Source organism: Corvus moneduloides, unplaced genomic scaffold, assembly GCF_009650955.1.
Source record: "Corvus moneduloides isolate bCorMon1 unplaced genomic scaffold, bCorMon1.pri scaffold_124_arrow_ctg1, whole genome shotgun sequence".
Lineage (NCBI taxonomy): Eukaryota > Metazoa > Chordata > Aves > Passeriformes > Corvidae > Corvus > Corvus moneduloides.
The window spans coordinates 45,459-68,673 of record NW_022436883.1 but is presented as its reverse complement, the minus strand read 5'-3'; the positions used below and the strand labels follow the sequence as shown (position 1 = coordinate 68,673).

The 23,215-nt window shown below is 64.7% G+C and overlaps 2 protein-coding genes across 2 annotated transcripts; one reads left to right on the top strand and one right to left on the bottom strand.

Annotated features, from left to right (window-relative positions):
* Positions 1-847: 847 nt before the first annotated feature.
* Positions 848-3,830, bottom strand: RABAC1 (Rab acceptor 1). The gene is made up of 6 exons (XM_032097837.1): positions 3,783-3,830; positions 3,239-3,339; positions 2,250-2,447; positions 1,735-1,832; positions 1,165-1,266; positions 848-988 (listed from the first exon to the last, which is right to left on the bottom strand). Exons 2-6 carry the CDS (start codon positions 3,310-3,312, stop codon positions 900-902), a joined length of 561 nt encoding a protein of 186 aa, XP_031953728.1. The 5' UTR covers positions 3,313-3,339; positions 3,783-3,830; the 3' UTR covers positions 848-899.
* Positions 3,831-20,478: 16,648 nt separating this feature from the next.
* ERFL (ETS repressor factor like) lies at positions 20,479-22,959 on the top strand. The gene is made up of 5 exons (XM_032097818.1): positions 20,479-20,501; positions 20,859-21,116; positions 21,656-21,845; positions 22,123-22,249; positions 22,577-22,959. The coding sequence occupies exons 1-5, from the start codon at positions 20,479-20,481 to the stop codon at positions 22,957-22,959; spliced, it is 981 nt and encodes a 326-aa protein (XP_031953709.1).
* The last annotated feature ends 256 nt before the right edge of the window (positions 22,960-23,215 follow it).

The following is a 23,215-nucleotide window of genomic DNA, read 5'->3' as shown; positions in this document are numbered from 1 at the left end:
AATCCCGGGATTTTGGGAGGGGGAGGGGTCGCATTGGGGATATTTTGGGGGGGGTCTCTCCCCTCCTCCCCCCCACTCCCCCCGCTGTGTCGTCGTGTGAAAAAAATGGGAAAAAAACCCAGGGAAACGGGAAAAAACAAAGAAAAAATACAAAAAATTATAAAAATGATAAATTTTCCCCCTCCCGCGGAAAAAAAAACGGGAAAAAAAAACTGGGAAAAAAAAAAGGGAATTTACCAAATAAAGCAGAAAGTGGAGCCCGAGTGGAATATTTTGGGGAAAAGTGGGAATTTGGGGGTTTGGGAATATTTTGGGGCTTGGGAATATTTTGGGGAGGAATTTGGGGGCGTCAAAAAATTGGGATGGAAAATTTTGGGGGGGGGGGGAAATTTGGGGGAATTGAGAATATTTGGGGGGGTCCCAAAAATTTGGGATAATTTGGGAAAATTGGGGGGGGGGTCGGGAATAATTTCAGTGGGGTCCACACACGAGTTTGGGATCACGTGACACCTTTATTGTATTGGGGGGGGTCCCAAACCCCCAAATTTTGGGGGGAGGACCCCAAATAAGGGGGGAAGGATTGGGGAGGGGGGAATTGGGGGATATTTTTGGGGTCGGGATTTTTTGTGGGGGAATTTTGGGGGTCCCGGGGATATTTTGGGGGTCGGGATTTTTTGTGGGGGAATTTTGGGGGTCCCGGGGATATTTTGGGGGTCGGGATTTTTTGTGGGGGAATTTTGGGGGTCCCGGGGATATTTTTGGGGTCGGGATTTTTTGTGGGGGAATTTTGGGGGTCCCGGGGATATTTTGGGGGTCGGGATTTTTTGTGGGGGAATTTTGGGGGTCCCGGGGATATTTTGGGGTGGATTTTGGGGTCCCAAATAATTCGGGGGGGGGAGTCACACAGGCTCCATCTGCAGCTCGGGGGTCTCGGGGGGCTCCAGCTGCCGAAAAGCCGCGTGCGACCCCAAAAACACCAGGGCGGCTCCTGGGGGGGGGGGAAAGGGGGGGTCAGGGGGGATCCCGAAATTTGGGGAACCCCAAAACCTGCCCCGCCAGCGCGGGGAGGGAACAGGGGGGGAAGGGGATGTGGGGCGATTTTGGGGGTCCCGGGGGGGATTTTGGGGTCGGGATTTTTTTGGGGGGGGGTCTCGGGGGTCTCACCCAGCACCCAGAAGACGGCGGCCCCCGCCCCCGCCAGCCAGAACAGGGGCAGGGAGACCCCCCCGGCCACGCCCAGCTGGTGGGCGGGGGTCAGCTCCCGGCCTGGGGGGCAAGAGAAACCAGTATGGACCAGTATGGACCAGTATGGAGCAGGACGGACCAGTATGGAGCAATGCCTCCCAGTTCCCCCCAGTGCCCCCCAGTCCCTCCCACTCCCCCCAAATCCCCTCCCAGTTCCCCCCAGTCCCTCCCACTCCCCCCAAATCCCCTCCCAGTTCCCCCCAGTCCCTCCCACTCCCCCCAAATCCCCTCCCAGTTCCCCCCAGTCCCTCCCAGTCACCCCAAATCCCCTCCCAGTTCCCCCCCAGTCCCTCCCACTCCCCCCAAATCCCCTCCCAGTTCCCCCCCAGTCCCTCCCACTCCCCCCAAATCCCCTCCCAGTTCCCCCCAGTCCCTCCCAGTCACCCCAAATCCCTTCCCAGTGCCTCTCCCAGTGCTCCCAGTCTCACCCAGTGCCCCCCAGTCCCTCCTGGTCCCTCTCCCAGTGCCTCCCAGTGCTCCCAGTCTCACCCAGTAGCACCAGTGGCGCCTCCCGGGCCCGCAGCCGGACGGCGATGGCAGCGCCCACGAAGACCCCGACGGCCACCAAGAGCAGCGGGGACGTGACCCTGGGGGGAACTGGGGTTACTGGGAGCACTGGGAGGGACTGGGGGGCGCTAGGAGGGACTGGGATGGGACTGGGGGGAACTGGGAGGAACTGGGAGAGGGACTGGGGGGACTGGGAGCCCTCCCACAAATGCAGGATGAAAACCCTCTGGAATCGCCTCCCCGAAAGACCCCAAAACCACCTGAAAATGCCCCAAACCCGCTCCAAAATCCAGCAAAATCCCCCCGAATTCCCCCAAATCCCCCAAATTCCGGGATTTGCTCACAGGCAGTAGAGGACGAGCCCCAGGAACAGCAGCAGGAAGTCGCTCTGGAATCTCTCGGCACCGCTCCCCAAATCTGGCCCCAAGTCCCGTAAAAAACGCCACCAAACCGCCCCAAATCCCCCCAAAATTCCCCGAATTCCGGGATTTGCTCACAGGCAGTAGAGGACGAGCCCCAGGAACAGCAGCAGGTAGTTGCTCTGGAATCTCTCGGCGTTGTGCCCCAGGCGCCGCAGGAGCTCCCCCAAATCCCGGGGGACCCCAAAACGCCGCTGGTCCAGGAAGGACCCCCAGGGCCGGAGCCCCGCTCGCCGCGCCTCCAGCCACGCCCGCGCCCACCCGGGGGGCGACAGCCTGGCCGGGGGGACCCCCGGTTAGGGCACCGCAAAATCCCAGAAACCCCCAAAATCCGCCCTCAAATCCCCCTGGAAATCCCAGACCCCCAAAATCCCAAAACCTCCAATATCTCCCAAATCCCCCTGGAAATCCCAGACCCTCAAAATCCCAAAACCCCCAAAATCCCCCTGGAAATCCCAGACCCCCAAAATCCCAAAAACCCCCCAAATCCGCCCCAAAATCCCCCTGGAAATCCCAGACCCCCAAAATCCCAAAAACCCCCCAAATCCGCCCCAAAATCCCCCTGGAAATCCCAGACCCCCAAAATCCCAAAACCTCCAATATCTCCCAAATCCCCCTGGAAATCCCAGACCCTCAAAATCCCAAAACCCCCCAAATCCCCCTGGAAATCCCAGACCCCCAAAATCCCAAAAACCCCCAAAATCCCCCAAATCCCCCTGGAAATCCCAGAAACCCCAAAATCCCAAAACCCCCTAAAATCCGCCCTCAAATCCCCCTGGAAATCCCAGACCCCCAAAATCCCAAAACCTCCAAAAGCCGCCCTCAAATCCCCCTGGAAATCCCAGACCCCCAAAAAACCCCAAAATCCCCAAAACCCCCAAAATCCCCCTGGAAATCCCAGACCCCCAAAAACCCCCAAAATCCCAAAAACCCCCCAAATCCGCCCCAAATCCCCCTGGAAATCCCAGACCCCCCAAATCCCCCAGATCTTCTCAGAGACCCCAAATCCCTTCCCCAAAACCCCCAAACGACCCCAGCCCCCCCAAATTCCCCCAGCCCCCCCTGACCTGCCCAGCGCCGCCCGGGGGTCGCTCCCGGGGTCCAACGGGAGCTCCTGGGGGGGGGGCTTGGCCTCCGCCATGGGGGGATCTGGGGTTTTTTGGGGGGTCTGGGAGAGAATTTGGGGGGTTTTGGAGGCATTTGGAGATTTCTGGGGGGGGGATTTTTAGGGGTTTTCGGGGATTTTTGGGGTCCCGAGGGGAGATTTTTGGGGCTGTTCGGGCGATTTTCGGATCCCGGGGGAGTTTGGGATCCCGGGGAGGATTTAGGGACTATTCCGGGGGCTTTTTGGGTCCCCGGTGGGAATTCTGGGGTCCCGGGGAGGGATTTTTGGGGCTATTCCGGTGATTTGGGGAGTCCCAGAGAGGATTTTTAGGGCGATTCCGGCGGATTTCGGCTCCCGGGGGGTTTTGCCGCGGAGTCTCGGGGCCCTTTTGGGATCCGAGGGGGGAATTTGGGGTTCCCGGAGGGGTTCCCGGGGTCGGGGGAGTTCTGGGGGGGTCCCCTGGCCCTCGTTTCCATGGAAACCGCGCCCCCCCCCCCCCCCCCCACCTGGGGCCGGATCCGCGGGAACGCGTGGCGGGGGCGGGGCTACGCGATGACGTCATGGTGGGCGTGGCCATTGCCTTATATGGTATGGAGGCGGAACGGTGCGGTTTTGGGGGAGAAAAGGGGAACATTTTAAGGAAAAAGCGTGGGGAAAAGGATGTTTTTGGGGTGAGAAGAAGAGGACGCTTTTTGGGGGGAAAAGGGTTGTTTTGGGGCAAAAAATGGCGATTCTTTTTGGGGGAAAAGGGCGTTCGGAGGGGGGGAAAAAAGTGCGGTTTTGGGGGAAAAAGGAAAATGTTTTGCGGGAGAAAAGGGCGTTTTTGAAAGGGAAAAGTCATTTTTTGGGGAAGGAAAGGATGTTTGGGGGGGAAAAGGGCTGTTTTGAGAAAATAGAAGGGACGTTCTGGGGAGGGAGACGGCGCTTTGGGGGAAACCAGGCTGTGTTCGGAAAAAGTGACATTGAAGGTAAAGAAAAGGATAATTTTCCAGGAAAAATGGGGGGGGGGGGGGGAAGGAAGGTAATTTTGAGGGAAAAAATGCCTTTTTTTTGACGGAAATACAGGATATTTGGAGGATTCAAGGGCATTTTGAGGAAAATAAAGGAGTTTTGGTGGATTCAAGGGCGTTTTGGGTTTTTTTGGGAGGGCCTGGGTTTTTGGGGGGTCTGGGGGCTTCTGAGGGGGTCCTCGTCCGCCAGGGGGCAGCACCTGCTCGTGACGTCAGCGGGGCCGCGCCCCCCTCCCCAAACAGCCCCGGGACCCCCCCCCAGCTCCTTCCCCCCAAATTCAGCCCCTTCAGGAGCCCCCTCCCCCATTTAACCCCCCCATTTCAGACCCCTCCCCATTTAAACCCCCCCTCGATTTGAACGCCCCCATTTTTCCCCCCTCCCCCCCCCTTTCCCAGCCCCTCCCCCATCTCCCGGACCCCCCCATCCATCACCCGGCGCCGCCGAATGTAAATTCCCTAAATCAAAACATTTTACTCGTAAATGGGCCCGAACTAATTAACTCAAGTGTTAATTAACGCGCCGCGCCGCCGCCGCCATCCATCTTCGGGGGGGGCGGGGGGGGAGAAATTGGGGGGGCGTGGGTGGTGGGGGGGGAAATGGATATTGGGGTGGGGGGAGATGGTTTGGGGGGCTCGAGTTGGGTTTGGGGATCCCAGGGTTGGTTTGGGGGGTCCCCGTGCAGGTTCGAGGGTCCCCATCCCTGATCTGGAGGTCTCCGGGCTGATTTTGGGGGTCCCATCCCTGATTTGGAGGGTCCCGTACACCATTTAGGGGATCCCGCACCCCCTTTTCATGGGGTCCATATTTAGGGGAGGGGTCCCTCGGGGTGTTTTGGGGGAGTCTCTGGGGGTTTTGGGGGGGTCCCTCGGGGGGGGTTTTCCCCCTTCCCCATCCCCGGGGGTCCCGATCCCGGGGGTCTCTCATTGTTCGGCGCCGCCGCCGCCCCCCGCCCCGGTCCCCCCCGGGCCCCCCCGGTCCCCCCCGGTCCCCCCCGCGCCCCCCGCCCCCCGCCGCCCCCCATCCATCACCCGCTGACAGCTCCGGCGGCGGCGAATTAGCACCTAAATCGAATATTGATCAGCGCGGCGGCCGCTGCGCTCCGCTGACCCCCCCGGGCCCCCCCGGCACCGACACCGGCACCGGCACCGGGACCACCCCCCAGAGACCCCCCCTCGGCACCGGCACCGGGACCACCCCCTCAGCACCGGCACCGGCACCGGACCCCACCTCGGCACCGGCACCGGCACCGAGACCGGCACCGGGACCCCCCCCCCCGGGACCGGCACCGGCAGCGGGACCTGGACCCCCTCTCGGTACCAGCACCGCCACTGCCACCGGCACCGGGATCCGCCCCGGGAGCGGAACCGGGACCGGAACCGGAACCGGGACCATCCCCGGCATCCCACCCGGGCCCCCCCGGCCGGGTCCCGGTGCCGGTGCCGCGGGGGGGAGCTGAGGAGGGGGCGTGGTGCCGGTGCCGGTCCCGAGGGGGGGTGCGGGTGCCGGTGCCGGTGCCGGTGCCGGGGGGGAATCCCCGTGTCGGGGCGGGGATCCCGGTGTCGCTGGGGGGCCGGTACCGGCGGTGATGTGGTGTCTCTGGTGGGGATCCCGGTGCGGGGGCCGGTCCCGAGGCGGGGTCCCGGTCCCGGTCCGGAACGGAGGTCCCTGAGTGTCCTGGTGTTCCGTCCCTGTCCCCGTGTCCCCGTGTCGCTGTCCCGGACCCGGGTCCCGTCCCTGTCCCCTGTGTCCCGTGTCTGTCTCTGCCCCTGTCCCTGTCCCCGTGTCCTGTCCCGGACCCGGGTCCCGTCCCTGTGTCCCTGTGTCCTGTGTCCTGTCCCTGTCCCTGTGTCCCGTGTCCTGTCCCTGTCCCTGTCCCTGTGTCCCATGTCCTGTCCCTGTGTCCCATGTCCTGTCCCTGTCCCTGTGTCCCATGTCCTGTCCCTGTCCCTGTCCCTGTGTCCCATGTCCTGTCCCTGTGTCCCATGTCCTGTCCCTGTCCCTGTGTCCCGTGTCCTGTCCCTGTGTCCCGTGTCCTGTCCCTGTCCCTGTGTCCCGTGTCCTGTCCCTGTCCCTGTGTCCCGTGTCCTGTCCCTGTGTCCCGTGTCCTGTCCCTGTCCCTGTGTCCTGTCCCTGTCCCTGTGTCCCATGTCCTGTCCCTGTGTCCTGTCTCTGTGTCCCATGTCCTGTCCCTGTCCCTGTGTCCTGTCTCTGTGTCCCGTGTCCTGTCCCTGTGTCCCATGTCCTGTCCCTGTCCCTGTGTCCCGTGTCCTGTCCCTGTGTCCCGTGTCCTGTCCCTGTGTCCCGTGTCCTGTCCCTGTCCCTGTGTCCCGTGTCCTGTCCCTGTGTCCCGTGTCCTGTCCCTGTGTCCCGTGTCCTGTCCCTGTCCCTGTGTCCCGTGTCCTGTCCCTGTGTCCCGTGTCCTGTCCCTGTCCCTGTGTCCCGTGTCCTGTCCCTGTGTCCCGTGTCCTGTCTCTGTGTCCCGTGTCCTGTCCCTGTCCCTGTGTCCCGTGTCCTGTCTCTGTCCCTGTGTCCCGTGTCCTGTCCCTGTGTCCCGTGTCCTGTCCCTGTGTCCCGTGTCCTGTCCCTGTCCCTGTGTCCCGTGTCCTGTCTCTGTCCCTGTGTCCCGTGTCCTGTCCCTGTCCCTGTGTCCCGTGTCCTGTCCCTGTGTCCCGTGTCCTGTCCCTGTCCCTGTGTCCCGTGTCCTGTCCCTGTGTCCCGTGTCCTGTCCCTGTCCCTGTGTCCCGTGTCCTGTCTCTGTCCCCGTGTCCTGTCCCTGGGTAGCCCTTCCCTGTCCCACGGTGCCCACGCAGTGCCAGGCGGTCCCCACGGGACACGGTGACACGCGAGGACCTTCGGACCCCGTGGGGCAGAGTTGGGGACAGTGCAGGACCCCGGGGGACACCGAGGGGACCCTTCTGGCCGCCGTGGGGACACAGTGGGGGTCCCCTTTGGGCCACACTGGGACAACAAAGGCACCCCCTGGGGGCACCGTGGGGACCCTTTTGGCCACCGTGGGGACTCTTTTGGCCACCATAGGGCCCCCTGGGAATCCTGGGGGACACCGTGGGGACACATTAGGTCCGGTAGGACCCCATGGGACCCGGGGGGACCCCATGGGTACCCGTTTGGCCACCGTGGGAACCGTTTTGACCACCATGGGGACCCTGCGGCACCCCCTTGGGGACATCGTGGCGACACCGTGGGACCCTCCGGGGAGCTGGTGGCACCCTCGGGACGTTAATTTGGGATAACTCAGGACTCTTTTGGCCACCGTGGGGACCCTTTTGGCCACCTTGGGGACCCCCCGCGAGCCTTGGGGACCCTGCGGGGGCCCGGCCGCGTCCCCCGCGCGGCGGTGGCGGCGGCGGCGACGGCGACAGCGACAGTGAGCGATGGGCGGCATTAACCAGTTAATCCGCCTGATTGAATGTTTTGCTTCCTCCAAATTGAAACATTAAACAAGGCGGCGGCGGCGGCGGCGGGATCGGGATCGGGATCGGGAAAGGGAAAGGGAAAGGAGAGGGAGGGAGGGAGGGAGGGGGGACAGGCGGCACCGGGACGAGGCGACAAGGACACGGCGAGTGGTGGCAGAGCCCCCCACAAAGTGTGGTGGCCCCCGCGCGGGTTCCCGAATCCCAAATCCCGGCGGTTTGCGGTTTTGGAATGCTGACATTCCCAGCGCCGTCTTCCAGGGATTCTGGCATCCCAAAGAGTGGCAGCCCCAAAAGCCGAGATCCCAAATCCCGGTGCGCCCCCGGACCCCAAAACCCCGGCGCCCAGGAGACCTCAAAACCCCCACATTCCAAGCCCCCCAAACCCCGAAATTCCAAATCCCAGGACCTCGACATTCCAAAACCCTGGGACCCCGATATTCCAAACCCTGGCGCTCACTGACCCCAAAGCCCCGGCATTCCAAACCCCGGCAGACTGGAATTGTGGAATGCCGACATTTCCAGCACCGCCTTCCAGGGATTCTGGCATCCCAAAAACTGGCAACCCCAAATCCCAAAACCCCGACATTCCAGGCTCCCAAACCCCCAACATCCCAAATCCCAGCAGGCTGGAACTGTGGGACGCTGACGTTCCGAACTTCCCAGGATCCCGGCATCCCAAAACCTGGAACCCCCAAACCCCGGGAGTCCACAAACCTCGACATCCCAAATCCCAGAATCCCAAACTTTGACATCCTGAAATCCCGACATCTCAAACCCTGACATCCCGTATTCCTGGAATCCCAAATCCTGGCACCCCGGCACCCCAACATCCCAAATCCCAACACCCTAAAATCCCGGCATCCTGAAGTCTTGGCATCCCAGAATCCTGGCATCCCAGCTCTGCAGCACGAGGGATGCCGAGGGATGCGGAATTTGGGATTCGGGATGCTGAGGGATGTGGGATGATGTAGGATATGGGATGAGGGGATTTGTGATGCGGGATGATGCAGGATAGGGGATGAGGGGGATGTGGGATTTGGGATGTTGTGGGATGGGGGATGCTGCAGGACGCGGGATGTAGGATGGGGGATGAGGGAGGATGCAGGAGGCGGGATTTGGGATGGGGAATGTGGAAGAGGGGATGCTGTGGGATGGGAGACGCTGCAGGATTAGGGATGCGGATCAGGGATTTGGGATTCGGGGTGGAAGATACTGAGGGATTCAGGATGCGGGATGCGGGATTCAAGATCAGGAATGTGGGATGAGGGATTCAGGATGAGGGATTCAGGCATGAGGAATGCGGGATCAGGAATGTGGGATTCAGGATCAGGAATGCGGGATGAGGGATTCAGGAATGCGGGATGCATCCCCGCTCAATCTCCCCATCACCCCCTCTGCCTTCTGTCACCCCCTTTTCCCTATCCCCCTTTTCCTTATATCCCCCTTTATCCCGCTCACCCCAATCCCTCCATCCCCCCTTATCCCATATCCCCCTTTATCCCAAAACCCTCTTATCCCATATCCCCCCACCCCAATCCCTCCATCACCCCCTTGTCCCAAACCCCATTTTATCTCTTTATCTCCCTTTATCCCTCTATTCCCCTTTATCCCTCTATTCCCCTTTATCCCTCTATTCCCCTTTCCCCCTTCACCCCCATCCCTCCATCACCCCTTCATCCCAAACCCCCTTTTATCCCTTTATCACCCTTTATCCCTGTACCCCCCACCCCAGTCTCCCACCCCCCTTATCCCAAACCCCCATTTTATCCCTTTATCCCCCTTTCCCCCTCACCCAACCCCATTTCCCCCCCTTTCCCCCCATTTTCCCCCCTCCTCCAATGCCTCCACCCCAAACCCCCCCGTTTCTCCCGTTCCCCCCCATCCTTTGTCTCTCCCTCTCTCTCCCTCTCTCCCGCTCTCAAGTGTTTTCAATTTTATTCTGAGTGGAATTAACTACCCCTGATGTCAAATTGCCGCCGCAATCGATAATAATATCTTTACAAAAGAGGATATTCTTCTCTCGCTGAACGGCCCCTGAAAAATGGAAAATTTAGTCGAAATTGATTCATTACTTGACACTTGGGCGGCCGGGCCCGTATTGATCGGGGGCTGTCATGTCCCATCTGCCCTAATCGAGCCTGAGCCGCGCTGTCGATGGGCGAATTTTTCATAATTCCACGAGACCAGACAGATACGAAAACACACGCGGCTCGCGCTGCGCCCCCCCGGCACCCCCCGCCCGCCTCAGCCCCCCACCAGCCCGGCCCCAGCGCCCCTCGGCACCCCCCGACCCGCGGTTCTTCTCCATCGCCTCCCCCCAGCCCGGCTCCGGCACCCCCCGACCCCTGATCCCCCCCCCCCGAGCCTTCGGCGGATCCTCCGCCCTTCTTGTGGGACCCCCACGGGCACCCCCAGATCGTCCTCAGCACCCTCGGACCCACCCAAAGCCACCCACGGGCACCCCCGAACCCTCCCAGCCCCTCTCCTCTCAACCCCGGACCCCCACTGTCCTCCCCACACCCCCCCCCCAGTCCCTGTTCCCTCTCCAGGTCACTCCCAGACCCCCCCCCCCATTTCCTCCCCGTCAGCCCCGAGACCCCCCCAAACCACCCCCGCTCAGCCCTGGACCCCCCCATGGACACCCACGGTCACCCCTGGACCCCCCCCCCCCCCAGTTCTTCCTCGGCCACCCACGGTTCCCCCCCCCCCGTCACCCCCAAGGCCCCCCAAAGCCACCCGCGGTCACCCCCGACCCCCCCCCCAGCTCCTCCGCGGCCACACCCGGTCACCCCCAAATTCCCTCACAGCCTCCCCTGGTTGCTCCCGGACCCCCCAAAGCCCCCCCAGACCAGCCGGTCACCCCCGGAACACCCCCGTGGCTCCCGTTCCCACACCCGACCCCCCCCCCCCCCGAATCCTCTGGTGCCCCCCAATTCCCCCCAGACCCCCTCAGACCCCTCTGGTCACCCCCCGACCCCCCAAAGCCCCCCCCGAGCAGGAAATGAGGGGAGAGGGCTCAGGAATTGGGGGGGGTCCCCAGAGTCAAAATGTGGGGGGGCGACCCCCCAGAGCTGGAATGGGGGGGGGGGGAGACCACTCCCAGGAGTTTTGGAGGGAAGAGGGGGAATCCCCAACCCAAAATGGGGGGGTTTGAGGGGGTCTCCCAAAATTAAGGGAGGGAGAGGGAACCCCCCCGGCCCAAAGTAGAGGGGTTCCACTGCTGGATGTTCCCCAGACCCCAAAATGTGGGGACACCCCTCCCCAAAATACAATTTTTGGAGGGGATGTCTCCCCCGACCCATAAATTGGCGGGGGGGGGGGGGACACTTTGGGAGTGGTCACGTGCGTGTTTGGGGACATTTTGGGGGCTCACACGTGGGGAGGACACTTTGGGGAGTCTCAAGTGTATTCGAGGACATTTTGGGGGGCGTCACACTTGGTTTGGGGGACACTTTGGGGGGAGTCACGCGTGTATTGGGGACACTTCTGGGGGCAATGCGTGTGGGGGGAGGACGGCCAGGGGGTCATTCCGGGGGGGCGGTCCCACGCCTGTCCGAGGGCAGTTTGGGGGGGGGGGGGGTCCCACCCACACGCGAGGACACTTTTCGGGGTGTCCCCCCCACCCCCCGGCACGCAGGGGGGGTCCCTGGGTGCCCCCCGCCGCCGCCCCCCCCGATCGAAGCCCATTTCGGGCCGCGCCGCCGCAGCTGGTTTCAAATTTGATCAGCGATGAACTTTATTTTCCGAGTTTGAGGAAAATTATATCCATCGATCCGCCGGCCCCGCTCGGCCGCTACTTAAAGCCCGGCCCCGGCGCCGGCCCGCGGCCCCGGAGCCTTCGTCCCGCTCCTCTTCCTCCTCCTCTTCCTCCTCTTCCTCCTCTTCCTCCTCTTCCTCCTCTTCCCTCCGGCTCTGCTTCCCGCCTTCCTCCCTTTCTCCTCTTCCTCCCCTTCTTCTCTTTCTTCTTCCCTCCTCCGCGCCTTCCTCCCCTTCTCTTCCTCCTCCATCCCTCTTCCTCCTCATCCCCTTCTCCTCTTCCTGCTTCATCTCCTTCCTCCTGTTCCTCCTCCTCCTCCTCCTCCATCCCTTCTCCCTCTTCCTCCGGACCTTTCTCCGCTCCCTCCATCCCTCCTCTCCTCCTCCTCTTCCTCCTTCCCTCCCCTCCTTCCTCCTCCTCCTCCTCCTCTGCCCCGTCCCTCTCTCCTCCCTCTCCCCTGCCCCGCTCCCACCTGCCCGCTCCTCTCTTCCTCCTCCTCCTCCTCCTCTTCCTCCATCCCTCCTCCCTTCCCTCCTTCCCTCCTTCCCTCCTTCCCTCCTTCCCTCTCTCCCACCCCGGACCCTCCGTTCCCGCATCCCGGCTCCCTCCGTCCCCCCCCGCCGCTTCCACCCTCCCGCTCCCCGCCGATCCTTTCCCCGCCGTCCCGCTGCCCCCGCATCCCGGTTTCCATCCCCGGACCTTCTCCCGATCCCTGTTTTCCATCCCCGGACCTTCCATCCCCTCTCCCCGCATCCCCGCGGTCGCTCCATCCCCGCTGTCCCGGCTCCCTCCGATCCCGCTCCCACCGATCCCGCTCCTCCCCGGTCCTCTCTGTCCCGCTCGCTCCGATCCCAGTCGCTCCTTGCCCGCACTCGCGGCTCCCTCCCTCCATCCCCTCCGGTCCCTCTCCCGCCGATCCCACCGATCGCGTTCCTTCCATCCCCGCCGACCCCGATCCCTCCATCCCCGTCGTCCCGGCTCCATCGCTGCATCCCCGCTCCGTCCATCCCCGCATTCCCGATCCTTCCCTTCCCGCTCCCTCCGACCCCGCTCCGTCCATCCCCGCATTCCCGGTCCTTCCCATCCCGATCCCACTGATCCCTCTCCTTCCATCCCCACCGACCCCGCTCCTTCCCTTCCCGATCCCTCCGATCTCAGGCGCTCCCTCCCCGCCGACCCCGCTCTCTCTGTCCCCGCATTCCCGGTCCCTCCGTCCCCGCATTCCCGGTCCCTCCGTCCCCGCATTCCTGGTCCCTCTGTCCCCGCTCCCATCGACCCCGCTCCTTCCATCCTCTCTCCCTTCGATCCCGGTCCCCCGGCCCTGCTCCTTCCATCCATTTCCCGCCGACCCCGCTTCTTCCCGCTCCCTCCATCCCCGATCCCTCCATCCCTCTCTCCCCCAGACCCCCGGTCCTTCCCGGTCTCTCCATCCCTCTCCCACCGACCCGGTCCTTCCCTGTCCCCCCGATCCCTCTCCCTCCATCCCTCTCCCTCCGATCCCTCTCCCACCGACCCCGCTCCCTCCATTCCCGGTCTCTCCGACCCCGGTTCTTCCCGATCCCTCCGTCCCTCTCCCACCGACCCCCTCTTCTGCCCTCTCTCCGCGACCCCCGGTTCTTCCCTGTCCCTCTGATCCCGGTTCCCCCGGCCCTGCTCCCTCCGTCCCTCTGCCCCCGACCCCCGATTCCTCCCTCTCCTCCCGACCCCCGTCCATCCATCCCCCTTCTTCCGATCCCGATTCTTCCCTCTCCCCCAGACCCCCAATCCCTCGCTCTCCCCCAGACCCCCCAATTCCCCCCTCTCCCTCCATCCCCTCCGACCCCCAATTTCTCCCTCTCCCCCAGACCCCCAATTCCTCCCTCTCCCTCCATCCCCCAGACCCCAAATTCCTCCCTCTCCCCCCATCCCCACATCCCTCCCTTTCCCCACCTCCCTCTGCGGATGCCACGGACCTTCTAAAAGGGGGGTAGGGGAGGGTCCGCGACCCCAACCCCGACCCCGACCCTCTCTCCGGGACCTCCGGCCCCTCTCTCCGGGACCCGTCCCCGCCGCCTCCCTGGCCCGATGCGGGGCCGCCCCGCGGTGAGTTCCCAACTTCCCCGACGGCTGCGGCTCGGGCCGGTCCTGCGTGTCCCCCTCCCACCCGCGACCCCTCCCCACGTCCCCGCGTGTCCCCCCCCACCTCCCCGATTCTTTTTCCCGACCCCCCCCCTCCCGCCGCTGCCGGCCCCGATCGAAGTTTCTGGCAACAAAGGGAAATAGCGAATCGATCGCGCCGGAGATTAAGAGACAAGTGCGGGAATCCATCAGCGCCCGGAGAGACCCCGGAGAGACCCTATAGAGACCCTACAGAGACCCCCCGGGCTCCAGAGAGACCCCCGGGCCCTATAAAGCCTATAGGGGTTCCATAGAGCTCAGAGAGAGTCCGGCCCCACCGAGACCCCCGCCCTAGAGAGAGCTCAGAGAAACCCCCCGTGGTGCTGGGGAGACCCTGTAGACACCCTATAGATGCCCCCAGGACCGTGGGAGCCTATAGACACTCTACAGAGACCCCATGGGCTCCAGAGGGACCCCTGGGTCCTACAGAGGCTGCGTAGGGCCTATAGAAACCCTGGCACCACAGAGACCCCCACCCTAGAGAGAGCTTAGAGACACTCCCCAGGCTGTGGAGAGACCCTATAGAGACCCTATAGATAGCCCCAGGACCTAGAGAACCTACAGAGATCTCACGGACCCCATAGAGACCCCTGCCCTAGAGAGACCCTATAGACACCCCATAGAACACCAGCCCCACAGAGACCCAGGCCCTGTATAGCCTAAAGAGACCCCATAGAGACCCCAGCCCCTGCAGAGGCCCTGGCACCACAGAGTCCATAGAGTCCCCCGGACCTCCAGAGCCCCCTGAACCTACTGAGATCCCAGCCCCTAGAGAGACTCTGGCCCCTCTGGAGACCACCAGCCCATTTGGAGACCCCCAGATCCTGTGGAGCCTATGGAGACCCCCGACCCTATAGAACACACCCTGCCAGCCTCTGTGGAGACCCAGAAACCACAGAGTCTCCCAGCCCTATAGACCCCTATAGGCCCCCCCCATCCCTCCGCATCCCCTTTGCCCCCACCCCCATCACCCTATAGACCCCATGTCCCCCCTGCATCACCCCATAGACCCCACACTCCCCCTGCATCCCCTATATCCCCTATAGGGGGGGTCTCACTGCGGCGCCGGGCGCGAGGCGTGACCGGGGTGCAGATCGGGGGGGCTGCGGCACGCGGGGCACACGCGTGTGCGCCGACGCCTCCCAGTGCCACCAGTGCCACCAGTGCTGTTGCCGGGCGGGGGGGGTCCCGAGGCGATTTTTGGGGTGCGGGTGGCACGTGCGATGGGACACGGAGGTGGGGGGGCGGTTCGCACGTGCCTGGGGGGGGGGGGGGGGGGACACGACCAGGCGTGGTCTGTGCTGTGCACACCTGTGCTCTCTCACGTGTCCTTGCACACCTGTGCAGGTGTGCTCTGTGCGCGCTCACGTGTGCCTTGCACACCTGTGCAGGTGTGCTCTGTGCACGCTCACGTGTGCCTTGCACACCTGTGCAGGTGTGCTCTGTGCACGCTCACGTGTGCCTTGCACACCTGTGCAGGTGGGGTCTGTGCACGCTCACGTGTGCCTTGCACACCTGTGCAGGTGTGCTCTGTGCACGCTCACGTGTGCCTTGCACACCTGTGCAGGTGGGGTCTGTGCGCGCTCACGTGTGCCTTGTACACCTGTGCAGGTGTGCTCTGTGCACGCTCACGTGTGCCTTGCACACCTGTGCAGGTGGGGTCTGTGCGCGCTCACGTGTGCCTTGTACACCTGCACACGTGCGCTCTGTCTGCTCCCACGTGTGCGCTGTGCGCGCTCACGTGTCCTTGCACACCTGCGCACGTGCGCTCGTGCCCGTGTGTGCTGACACACCTGCGCACGTGTGCCCTTGCACGTGTGCATGGCCTGCGCGCCCTCACGTGTGCTCGGCACACGTGTGCACGTGTGCTCTGCATTGGTGCGCACATGCGGCCTTGCACGTGGGGCTGGCACACCTGCGCACGTGTGCCCTGTGCACCTGTGCCGATGTGCTCTGTGCCTTGCACGTGGGGCTGGCACACCTGCGCGCGTGTGCCCTGTGCGCCCTCACGTGTGCCCTGTGTCGGGGTACACACGTCCTTGCCACGCTGCACACGCGTGGGCTGCACACCTGTGCACGCGTGCCCAGCACAGCCTGGCGTGTGTGCCCTGCACACCTGTGCACGCGTGTGCCCTGTGCACCCTCACCTGCATCTGCACACCTGTGCACGTGTGCCCTGCGTGCCCTTGTACGTGGGACTGACACACCTGTCCTTTCCACGTCCCATCCACGCTGGATCACTGTGGGGTTGGTGTGGGGTCGGTGCCGTTCCCGTGTGGGATCTGTGTCACTCCCGTGTCACTCCCGTGTCATTCCCGATTCGGATCCGTGTAGGATCGGTGTGGGATCCGTGTGGGGTCGGTGCCGTCCCCGAGCCGGATCTGCGTGAGATCGGTGGCCGTTCCCGTGTCATTCCTGTACGGGATTCATATGGGGTCGGTGTGGGGTCGGTGTGGGATCGGTGCCGATCCCGCGTGGGATCGGTGCCGTTCCCGAGCCGGAGCCGCGCCCGCCCAGCGCGGGATCGATGCGGCCGCGAGTCGCGCCCTGTCACGATAATGGATGGCTCCCATCGCGCCTGGTCGATGCCGGCAATGAGCGCGCGGCTCCGCCGGTACTGCCGGAACCCCCCCGGTACCGCCGGAACCCCCCGAACCTCCCCCGACACTGTCGGAACCCCCCGGCATCTCCGACACTGCCGGAACGCCCCCGGTACTGCCGGAACCCCCCCGGTACCGCCGGAACCCCCCTGGTACCGTTAACAGCCGCCGGTACTGTCAGAACCCCTCCGGCACTGCCGGAACCCCCCCCAACCATCCCGGTACTGTCAACACCCCCCGGCACCCTGCCGGCACTGCCGAAACCCCTCCAGTACCGTCAACACCCCCCGGCAATGTCAGCACCCCCCCGGTACCGCCGGAACGCCCCCGGAACCCCCCCCGACCCCCCCCCGGTGCTGCCGGTACCCCCCGGTACCGTGAACACCCCCCCAAAACCCTTCGCTACCTCTCGAACTCCCCAGGAACCCTCGGGCCCCCCCGGACCCCCAAAACCCCTCAGTGTCCCCGGGACTTTTGGGGGGGGAGGGGAATCTCCTCGCTGTCCCCCCCCATTTATGCCCCCGATTTCGGGGGGGCCGTCACCCCCTTTCCCCCCCTTTTATTCCCGAATTTTGGGGGGAACTCCCCCTTTTTCTCCCCCTCCCTTTTGTCCCCCAATTTCGGGGGTGTCCCCCCTCTGTCCCGGCCTCTTCCCACGCGTGTCCCCCCGCCCCGGGGGGGGTCCCTCTGCTGTCCCCCCCCTCAGCCCGGAGCCGCCGAAGCCTCAAATCAAAAGCGGCGTCAGGACTAAAGTGGCTCCAAATGAAGAAAAATGGAGCCGGGGCCGGAACGCGGCGGCTCCGGGACCCCCGGGACCCCCGGGAGGGTTGGGGGGGCTCGGGGGGGGCTCGGGGGGGGCTTCAGCGCCGCCACCGCGACCTCCGGGACCCCCAGGAACCCCCGGGGGTGCTTTGGGGGAGGCACAAGGACCCCCGATATGTTTTGGGGGGGTCTTTGGGGGCCGACATCGGGATCATCGGGGCGGTTTTTGGGGGGTCTTTGGGGGGGGAGGGGGCAGCGGGAGCCCCGATGGGTTTTGGGGGGTGGCACAGGATCACCGGGAGGGGGTTTTGGGGGTCTTTGGAGGCTTCGGGGGCTGCATCGCGCCCCCCGGTGAGGTTTTGGGGGGCGGCACAGGGAACCCCGGAGCGGTTTTGGGGGTCTTGGGGGTCTTTGGGGGCTTCGGGGGAGGCACCGTCGGCCCCGGTGAGGTGGTGGGGGAGCCTTTGTGGGGTCTCACAGTCACGTACGGCCCCTACAGGGGCCGGTGGTGGCCGCTCCCCCTTTCACGCGACCCCCGTGCGACCCACCCCACATTCCCGACCCCCCCTCCACCCCCATCCCTCATTAATCACCCACTAATGGCTCATTAGCACAGCCCCTCCCCCTTCCGCCCCCTTCCGCCCCCCCCCGCCCAGACCCCTCCCCAAATCCCCCCTGTCCCCCCGGGACCCCCGGATCTCAAACAGCCCCAAACCCCCCCGAATTCGCCCCAAACTCGCGCCGGGGCCGGATCCGCCCGCGGGCGGCGGCGCCTTTGAAGTGGCGGCCCCGGGACCCCGCGGGACCCCCCGGGACCCCTCCCCAAATCCCCCCCGCCCCCTCCCCTCCAGGATGCGCTCCGTGAGCGTACCTGCGGCTCCTATGGATGGGTCCTATGGAGCCTCCCGGACCCTACAGAGGGTCGGGATGGATTCCTGGCCCCTACAGATGGGGGGAAATGGACACCCAGCCCCTATAGATGGTCACCCCCTATAGAGACACCCCCCTCAAACGCTATAGATGGGGGGGGGATGGGCCCTCCCCACCCCTATGGATGGCGGGGAAGGGGACCCCCGGCTCCCTATGGATGGTCTGGATGGAGCCCCGGCCCCTATAGACGGTCGGGATGGATCCCCCCATATCATGCACGAGCTCTATATGGGCCCCCTGCCCTACAGGTGGGGGAGAATGGACCCCCAGCCCCTATAGATGGACAAGATGGACCCCCGGACCCTATAGACGGTCTGTACATACCCCCCGCCCCAACAGCAGCGCCCCACAGGGGCTCTATAGGCTCCACGCTGTTTGCGCCGTTACTGACGAGCCATTAATTATCAATTAATTATCAATTAATTGTTATTAATCACTCTCCGTCGCCACCGTGCGTTCCGGTGCCTATAGAGGGACGTATGGGGGGGCTGTGTGGGGCTACAGGGGCTGTGTGGAGCCCTAAACCCCCCCCAAACACCCCAAACTCCCCCCAAGCCCCCTTGAATCTCCCCCGAATCTCCCCCAAACCCCACGTCGAGACCTCAAGGTCCCCCCTCGCCCCCTCCCCAACGCCCCAAATCCCCCCAAACCTTCCTCAATCTCCCCCAACTCCCTCAAAATCCCCCAAATCCTCCCCCAAATGCCCCCAGAACTCCCCTAAAACCCCCTCGAACCTCCCCCAGGCTCCCCCAAACCCCACGCGGAGACCCCCAGACCCCTCCTCGCCCCCTCCCCACCCCCCCACTCCGATCGCGGCGGATCAAAGCGGCCCCATTGATCCCGCGATCGATCGGGGCCGGGGGCTCGGGGGGGCTCGGGGGGGGGTCCGGAGAGGTCCGGGGGGGGGTCTGGGGGATCGGGGGGGTCTTTGGGGGGGGGTCCGGGCTCGCTGCCATCGCCGCGGGCCATGGAACAGCGAGGCGGTAATTGGGGATCATGAATAATTCATGAGGGGGCGGGGGGAGGGGCCGTGGGAACGGGGGGGGAAGGGTTTGGGGGTCTGTGGGGGGGGCTTGGGAGGATAAAGGGGGTGACTGAGGGTCTTTAGGCGCGTTTTGGGGCAGTTTTGCGGAGTTCAGGGGGGATTTGGGGTCTACAGGGAGGCCTGGGGGGGATTTGGGGTCTGCGGCCGGGGTTTAGGGGTCTCTAGGAGGGTTTGGGGGTCCATAGGGGCGGTTTGTGGGTGTCTGAGGGGTCTGTGGGGGTGGGTAGGGGGTGCTTGGGGGTCTGCGTGTTTGAGGGGGGTGTCTATAGGGGGCCTACAGATGCGGGTTTGAGGGGTCTCTGTGTTTGAGGGGTCTGTGTCTGTAGGGGATCTGTGCGTATCTGAAGGGTCTGTGGATCTATAGGGGATTTGTGTCTATAGGGGGTCCGTGTGTGCACAACGGGCGGTTCTGTCCATGAGGGATGCGGGTCTATAGGGGATTTGTGTGTGTTTAAGGGATCTCTCTGCGCATATGCGGGGGGGGTCTGTGTGTGCATAAGGGATGCGCGTGTTTATATAGGGTCTCTGTGTTTCTATAGGGTCTCTGTGTGTCTATAAAGGGGTCCGTGCCCCTATAGGGGTGTCCGTGCCCGGCGGTGGCCGCGGGCCCCAATTCCCAGCGCGGGTCGTTAACGCGATGAGAAAAAAACCCCAAACCCACTTGAAAAGCGGCGAATCCCGAAATCCCAAATAACGAGGAGGGAGCGGCGCCGCTGCCGGGGGGCACCGGGGGGGGAGGGGCGGGGGAGAGGAGAGGGGGGTGGAGGAGGGGAAGCGCGGCCGTGGCCCGAAATCACGGAATGTGCCCCTAAAGCTGCCCCTGTGTCCATAAAACCCCCCCTAAATCCCCTCCCGTGCCCCTAAATCTGCCCCCGGCCCCCAAATCTGCCCCTAAATCCCCGCCCTGTGCCCCCGTGTCCCAAAATCTCCTCCCACTCCCCTCAAATCCTCCCCTGCACTCCTGAAGTCACCCCAAACGCACCTCGAAATCCCCCTCTGAACCCCAAAATCCCCCTCTGAACCCCAAAATCTTCTCCCACCCGCTCTAAATCCGCTCCCACGCCCTCAAACGCCCCCACCCCCCCCGGGCCCCCAAATTTACCTCGACCCCCCAAATTCACCGCAAACCCTCCCGAATTCACCGCAAACCCTCCCGAATTCACCCCAAACCCACGAATTCCCCCCCTGCAGGTGTGACCCCCCCCCGTCATGGACTGCGCCTGCGTGTCCGACCTGCTCCTCACGGCCCCGGTGCCCGCGCTCTGGACCCCAGGTAGGCCCGGGACTCCCGGGCGGGGAGGGGACACACCTGGGAAGCAGCGGGGGCACACCTGGGGACCCCCCGGAGTCATGGACACACCTGGGGACCCCAGGACACGCTTGGAACCCCCAAATCCTGCCCCACATGGGATCCAGGTGATGTCCCCATTGTCCCTGCAGGGTTCGTGTTCTCTGAGTGGGCACAGGAGGGGACACTGATGATGTCACAGCAATTATGTCACACTGATGACGTCACTGCCGCTGTCACAGTGATGACGCCATTGCTGTCGCACTGATGATGTCACTGCTGTCCCAGCCATGTCCCCGCCGTTCCCGCAGGGTTCGCGTTCCCGAGCGGGCACAGGAGGGGACACTGCTGATGTCACAGCGATGACATCACGCTGACGATGTCCCAGCGATGATGTCACACTGCTGATGTCACAGCGATGACATCACGCTGACGATGTCCCAGCGATGATGTCACACTGCTGATGTCACAGCGATGACATCACGCTGACGATGTCCCAGCGATGATGTCACACTGCTGATGTCCCGCTGCTGTCACAGCGAGGAGGTCACAGCGATGACGTCACAGCGGCGATGGCGTCACGCTGACGATGTCCCAGCCATGTCCCCGCCGTCCCCGCAGGGTTCGCGTTCCCCGAGTGGGCGTACAAGGCGGAGTCGAGCCCCGGCTCGCGGCAGATCCAGCTCTGGCACTTCATCCTGGAGCTGCTGCGGCAGGAGCAGTACCGCGAGGTCATCGCCTGGCAGGGCGACTACGGCGAGTTCGTCATCAAGGACCCCGACGAGGTGGCCCGGCTGTGGGGGGTGCGCAAGTGCAAGCCCCACATGAACTACGACAAGCTCAGCCGCGCCCTCAGGTCAGGGGGACCCCAGATCCCCGTCCCCGGGACCCTCAAAGCCGTCCCGGGATCCCCAGAGTCGGCTGGGAGCCGGGGGACACCGGCCACTGGGGACACTGGGGGGACACGAGGGCAGCCCCACACGAACCGTGACGAGCTCAGGTCAGGGGACGGCCCAAATCCCCATCCCGGGGACCCCCGGGCTGATCCCGGGACCCCTAGACCCACCTGGGAACCCAAAAACTCCCCAGGGACCCCCAACCCCCAACTCCGGCACCCCCTGGAACCCCAAATCCTTATCCCGGGCACCCCCGGAACGATCCCGGAACCCCCAGGGGCCGCTGGGGGCCACTGGGGAGGTTTGGGGGGGCTCTGTGGGATCTCTCGGGGGTCCTGGGGGGGTCCCGACAGGTACGGGGGGCATCGGTGGTCTCATGGTGTTGACAATACTGGGCATACTGGGAACCGGCACTCCGGACACTTGGCCGAACTGGGGCGGCCCCGGGCGGTTCCGGGGGGTGGCAGGGGGTCCCAGCCAGGCCGCGCCCCCTCCCCAGGTATTACTACAACAAGCGGATCCTGCACAAGACCAAGGGCAAGCGCTTCACCTACAAGTTCAACTTCAGCAAGGTGGTGCTGGTCAACTACCCCCTCCTGGAACTGGGGGGGGGGGCTCCGCTCCTGCTGACCCCCGGGCCCTGCCCCGCCGCCGCCCCCGGCCCCGAGTGCGCCCCCATCACCCCCGAGGTACGGCGGGGGCAGAAGAGGGGAGGGGGCTTCGCTGGGGGCCGCCCCCGAGGTGCTGGGGGGGGCTCTGAGTGAGATACGGGGGGGAATTGAGGAGGGGGCTTCAGTCAGAGCCTCCCCCGAGGTGCTGGGGGGAACTGGGGGGGCCCTGAGTGAGACACGGGGGGAACTGGGGAGGGGTCTCCACCTGGAGCCATCCCCGCAGCACTGCGGGGCACAGGGAGGGCCTCCCGCGGCCCCCTCCCCAAATTCAGCTCCCCCCGCCCCCCCCCCCCAGACGCTGCAGTCGCTGTTCTGCGCCCCCCGCCCCGCCGACCCCCCCGGGCGCCCCCCCCTCTTCGAGAGACCCCCCGAGACCCCCGAGAAGCTGCGGCTGGAGGCGGCTGTGCCCTTCCTGGGCTCCGGTGAGGGGAGGCGCGACCCCCGAAATGGGGTGGGGGGGACACCGGGAATGGACCCCCAAAGGGGGAGGGGGACACCGGGATGGGACCCCTGAACAGGACCCCAGAATGGGGGGTGGGGGGCAGCGGGATGGGATCCCGAAATGGGAATGGGACCCCCCAAAATAGGGACCCCCCCCCCCCAAAACGGGCGGGAATGGGACCACCAAAACGAGGACCTCACAACAGGGCAGGGACCCCTAAAACGCCCCCCCCAAATCCAGTGTGGGTCCCCGCCCCCCCCGAGTGACCCCGTAACCCCCTGACGCCCCCTCCCCAAATTCCCCGCAGGTCTCTCGGGGTACTCGAAGGCTCCGGCGCTTTTGGGGGGAGGGGGCTACGGGCGGCCCCCCCTCCCCGAGTACCCCTGGGGGTGGGGGTCGTACCTGCCTGGGGCGCTGCCGCTGCCCCCCCCCGCCAAGCTGCCCCCCCCGGCCGCGCTCTATCCCCCCCCCTTCTACCTGCCGCCCCCTCCCCCGGCGCCCCCCGCGCCCCCCGCGCCCCCCCACGCCGGGGGGGGAGCAGGGGCGGTGGGGGAGGGGTCGGACTCGGAGCTGGAAGTGACGGACGGGGGGGGGGCGAGCTCGGGGGACGAGGCCGAGACCCCCCCCCCGCCACAGAGCCCCCCCCCAGCGCAGCCCCCCGCCCGCGGGAAGGGCCCCGCCCGTACCTGAGAGACCTCCGGGGGGGGGGGGCGGGGGTACCACATTCAGCCCCCACCCCCCGTAAATTGGGTGGAGGGTCCCATGTTCGACCCGGACTCCCCCTAAATTGGGGGGGAGGGGTCCATGCAGCCCTGACTCCCCCCCCGAAATCCCGGGATCCGCCCCCCGCCCCGCCCCCTCCCCCTTCCCCCACGCTGATTTTGGGGAGGGGGTGACTTTGTGCCCCCCCCTTTTTAACCCCCCGTTGGAAGTGCAATATGGTTGT

What these genes read in the sequence shown, in the direction of transcription:
- RABAC1 (XM_032097837.1), bottom strand. Translation starts at nt 3,312, where the DNA reads ATGGCGGAGGCCAAGCCCCCCCCCCAGGAGCTCCCGTTGGACCCCGGG. An exon ending in CCCCGGGCGGCGCTGGGCAG is followed by an intron (nt 2,448 to 3,238) that starts GTCAGGGGGGGC and finishes CCCCCCGGCCAG; the next exon opens with GCTGTCGCCCCCCGGGTGGG. An exon ending in CGCCGTCTTCTGGGTGCTGG is followed by an intron (nt 989 to 1,164) that starts GTGAGACCCCCG and finishes CCCCCCCCCCAG; the next exon opens with GAGCCGCCCTGGTGTTTTTG.
- ERFL (XM_032097818.1), top strand. Translation starts at nt 20,479, where the DNA reads ATGACGTCACTGCCGCTGTCACA. An exon ending in ACGTCACTGCCGCTGTCACA is followed by an intron (nt 20,502 to 20,858) that starts GTGATGACGCCA and finishes ACGATGTCCCAG; the next exon opens with CCATGTCCCCGCCGTCCCCG. An exon ending in GCGCCCCCATCACCCCCGAG is followed by an intron (nt 21,846 to 22,122) that starts GTACGGCGGGGG and finishes CCCCCCCCCCAG; the next exon opens with ACGCTGCAGTCGCTGTTCTG.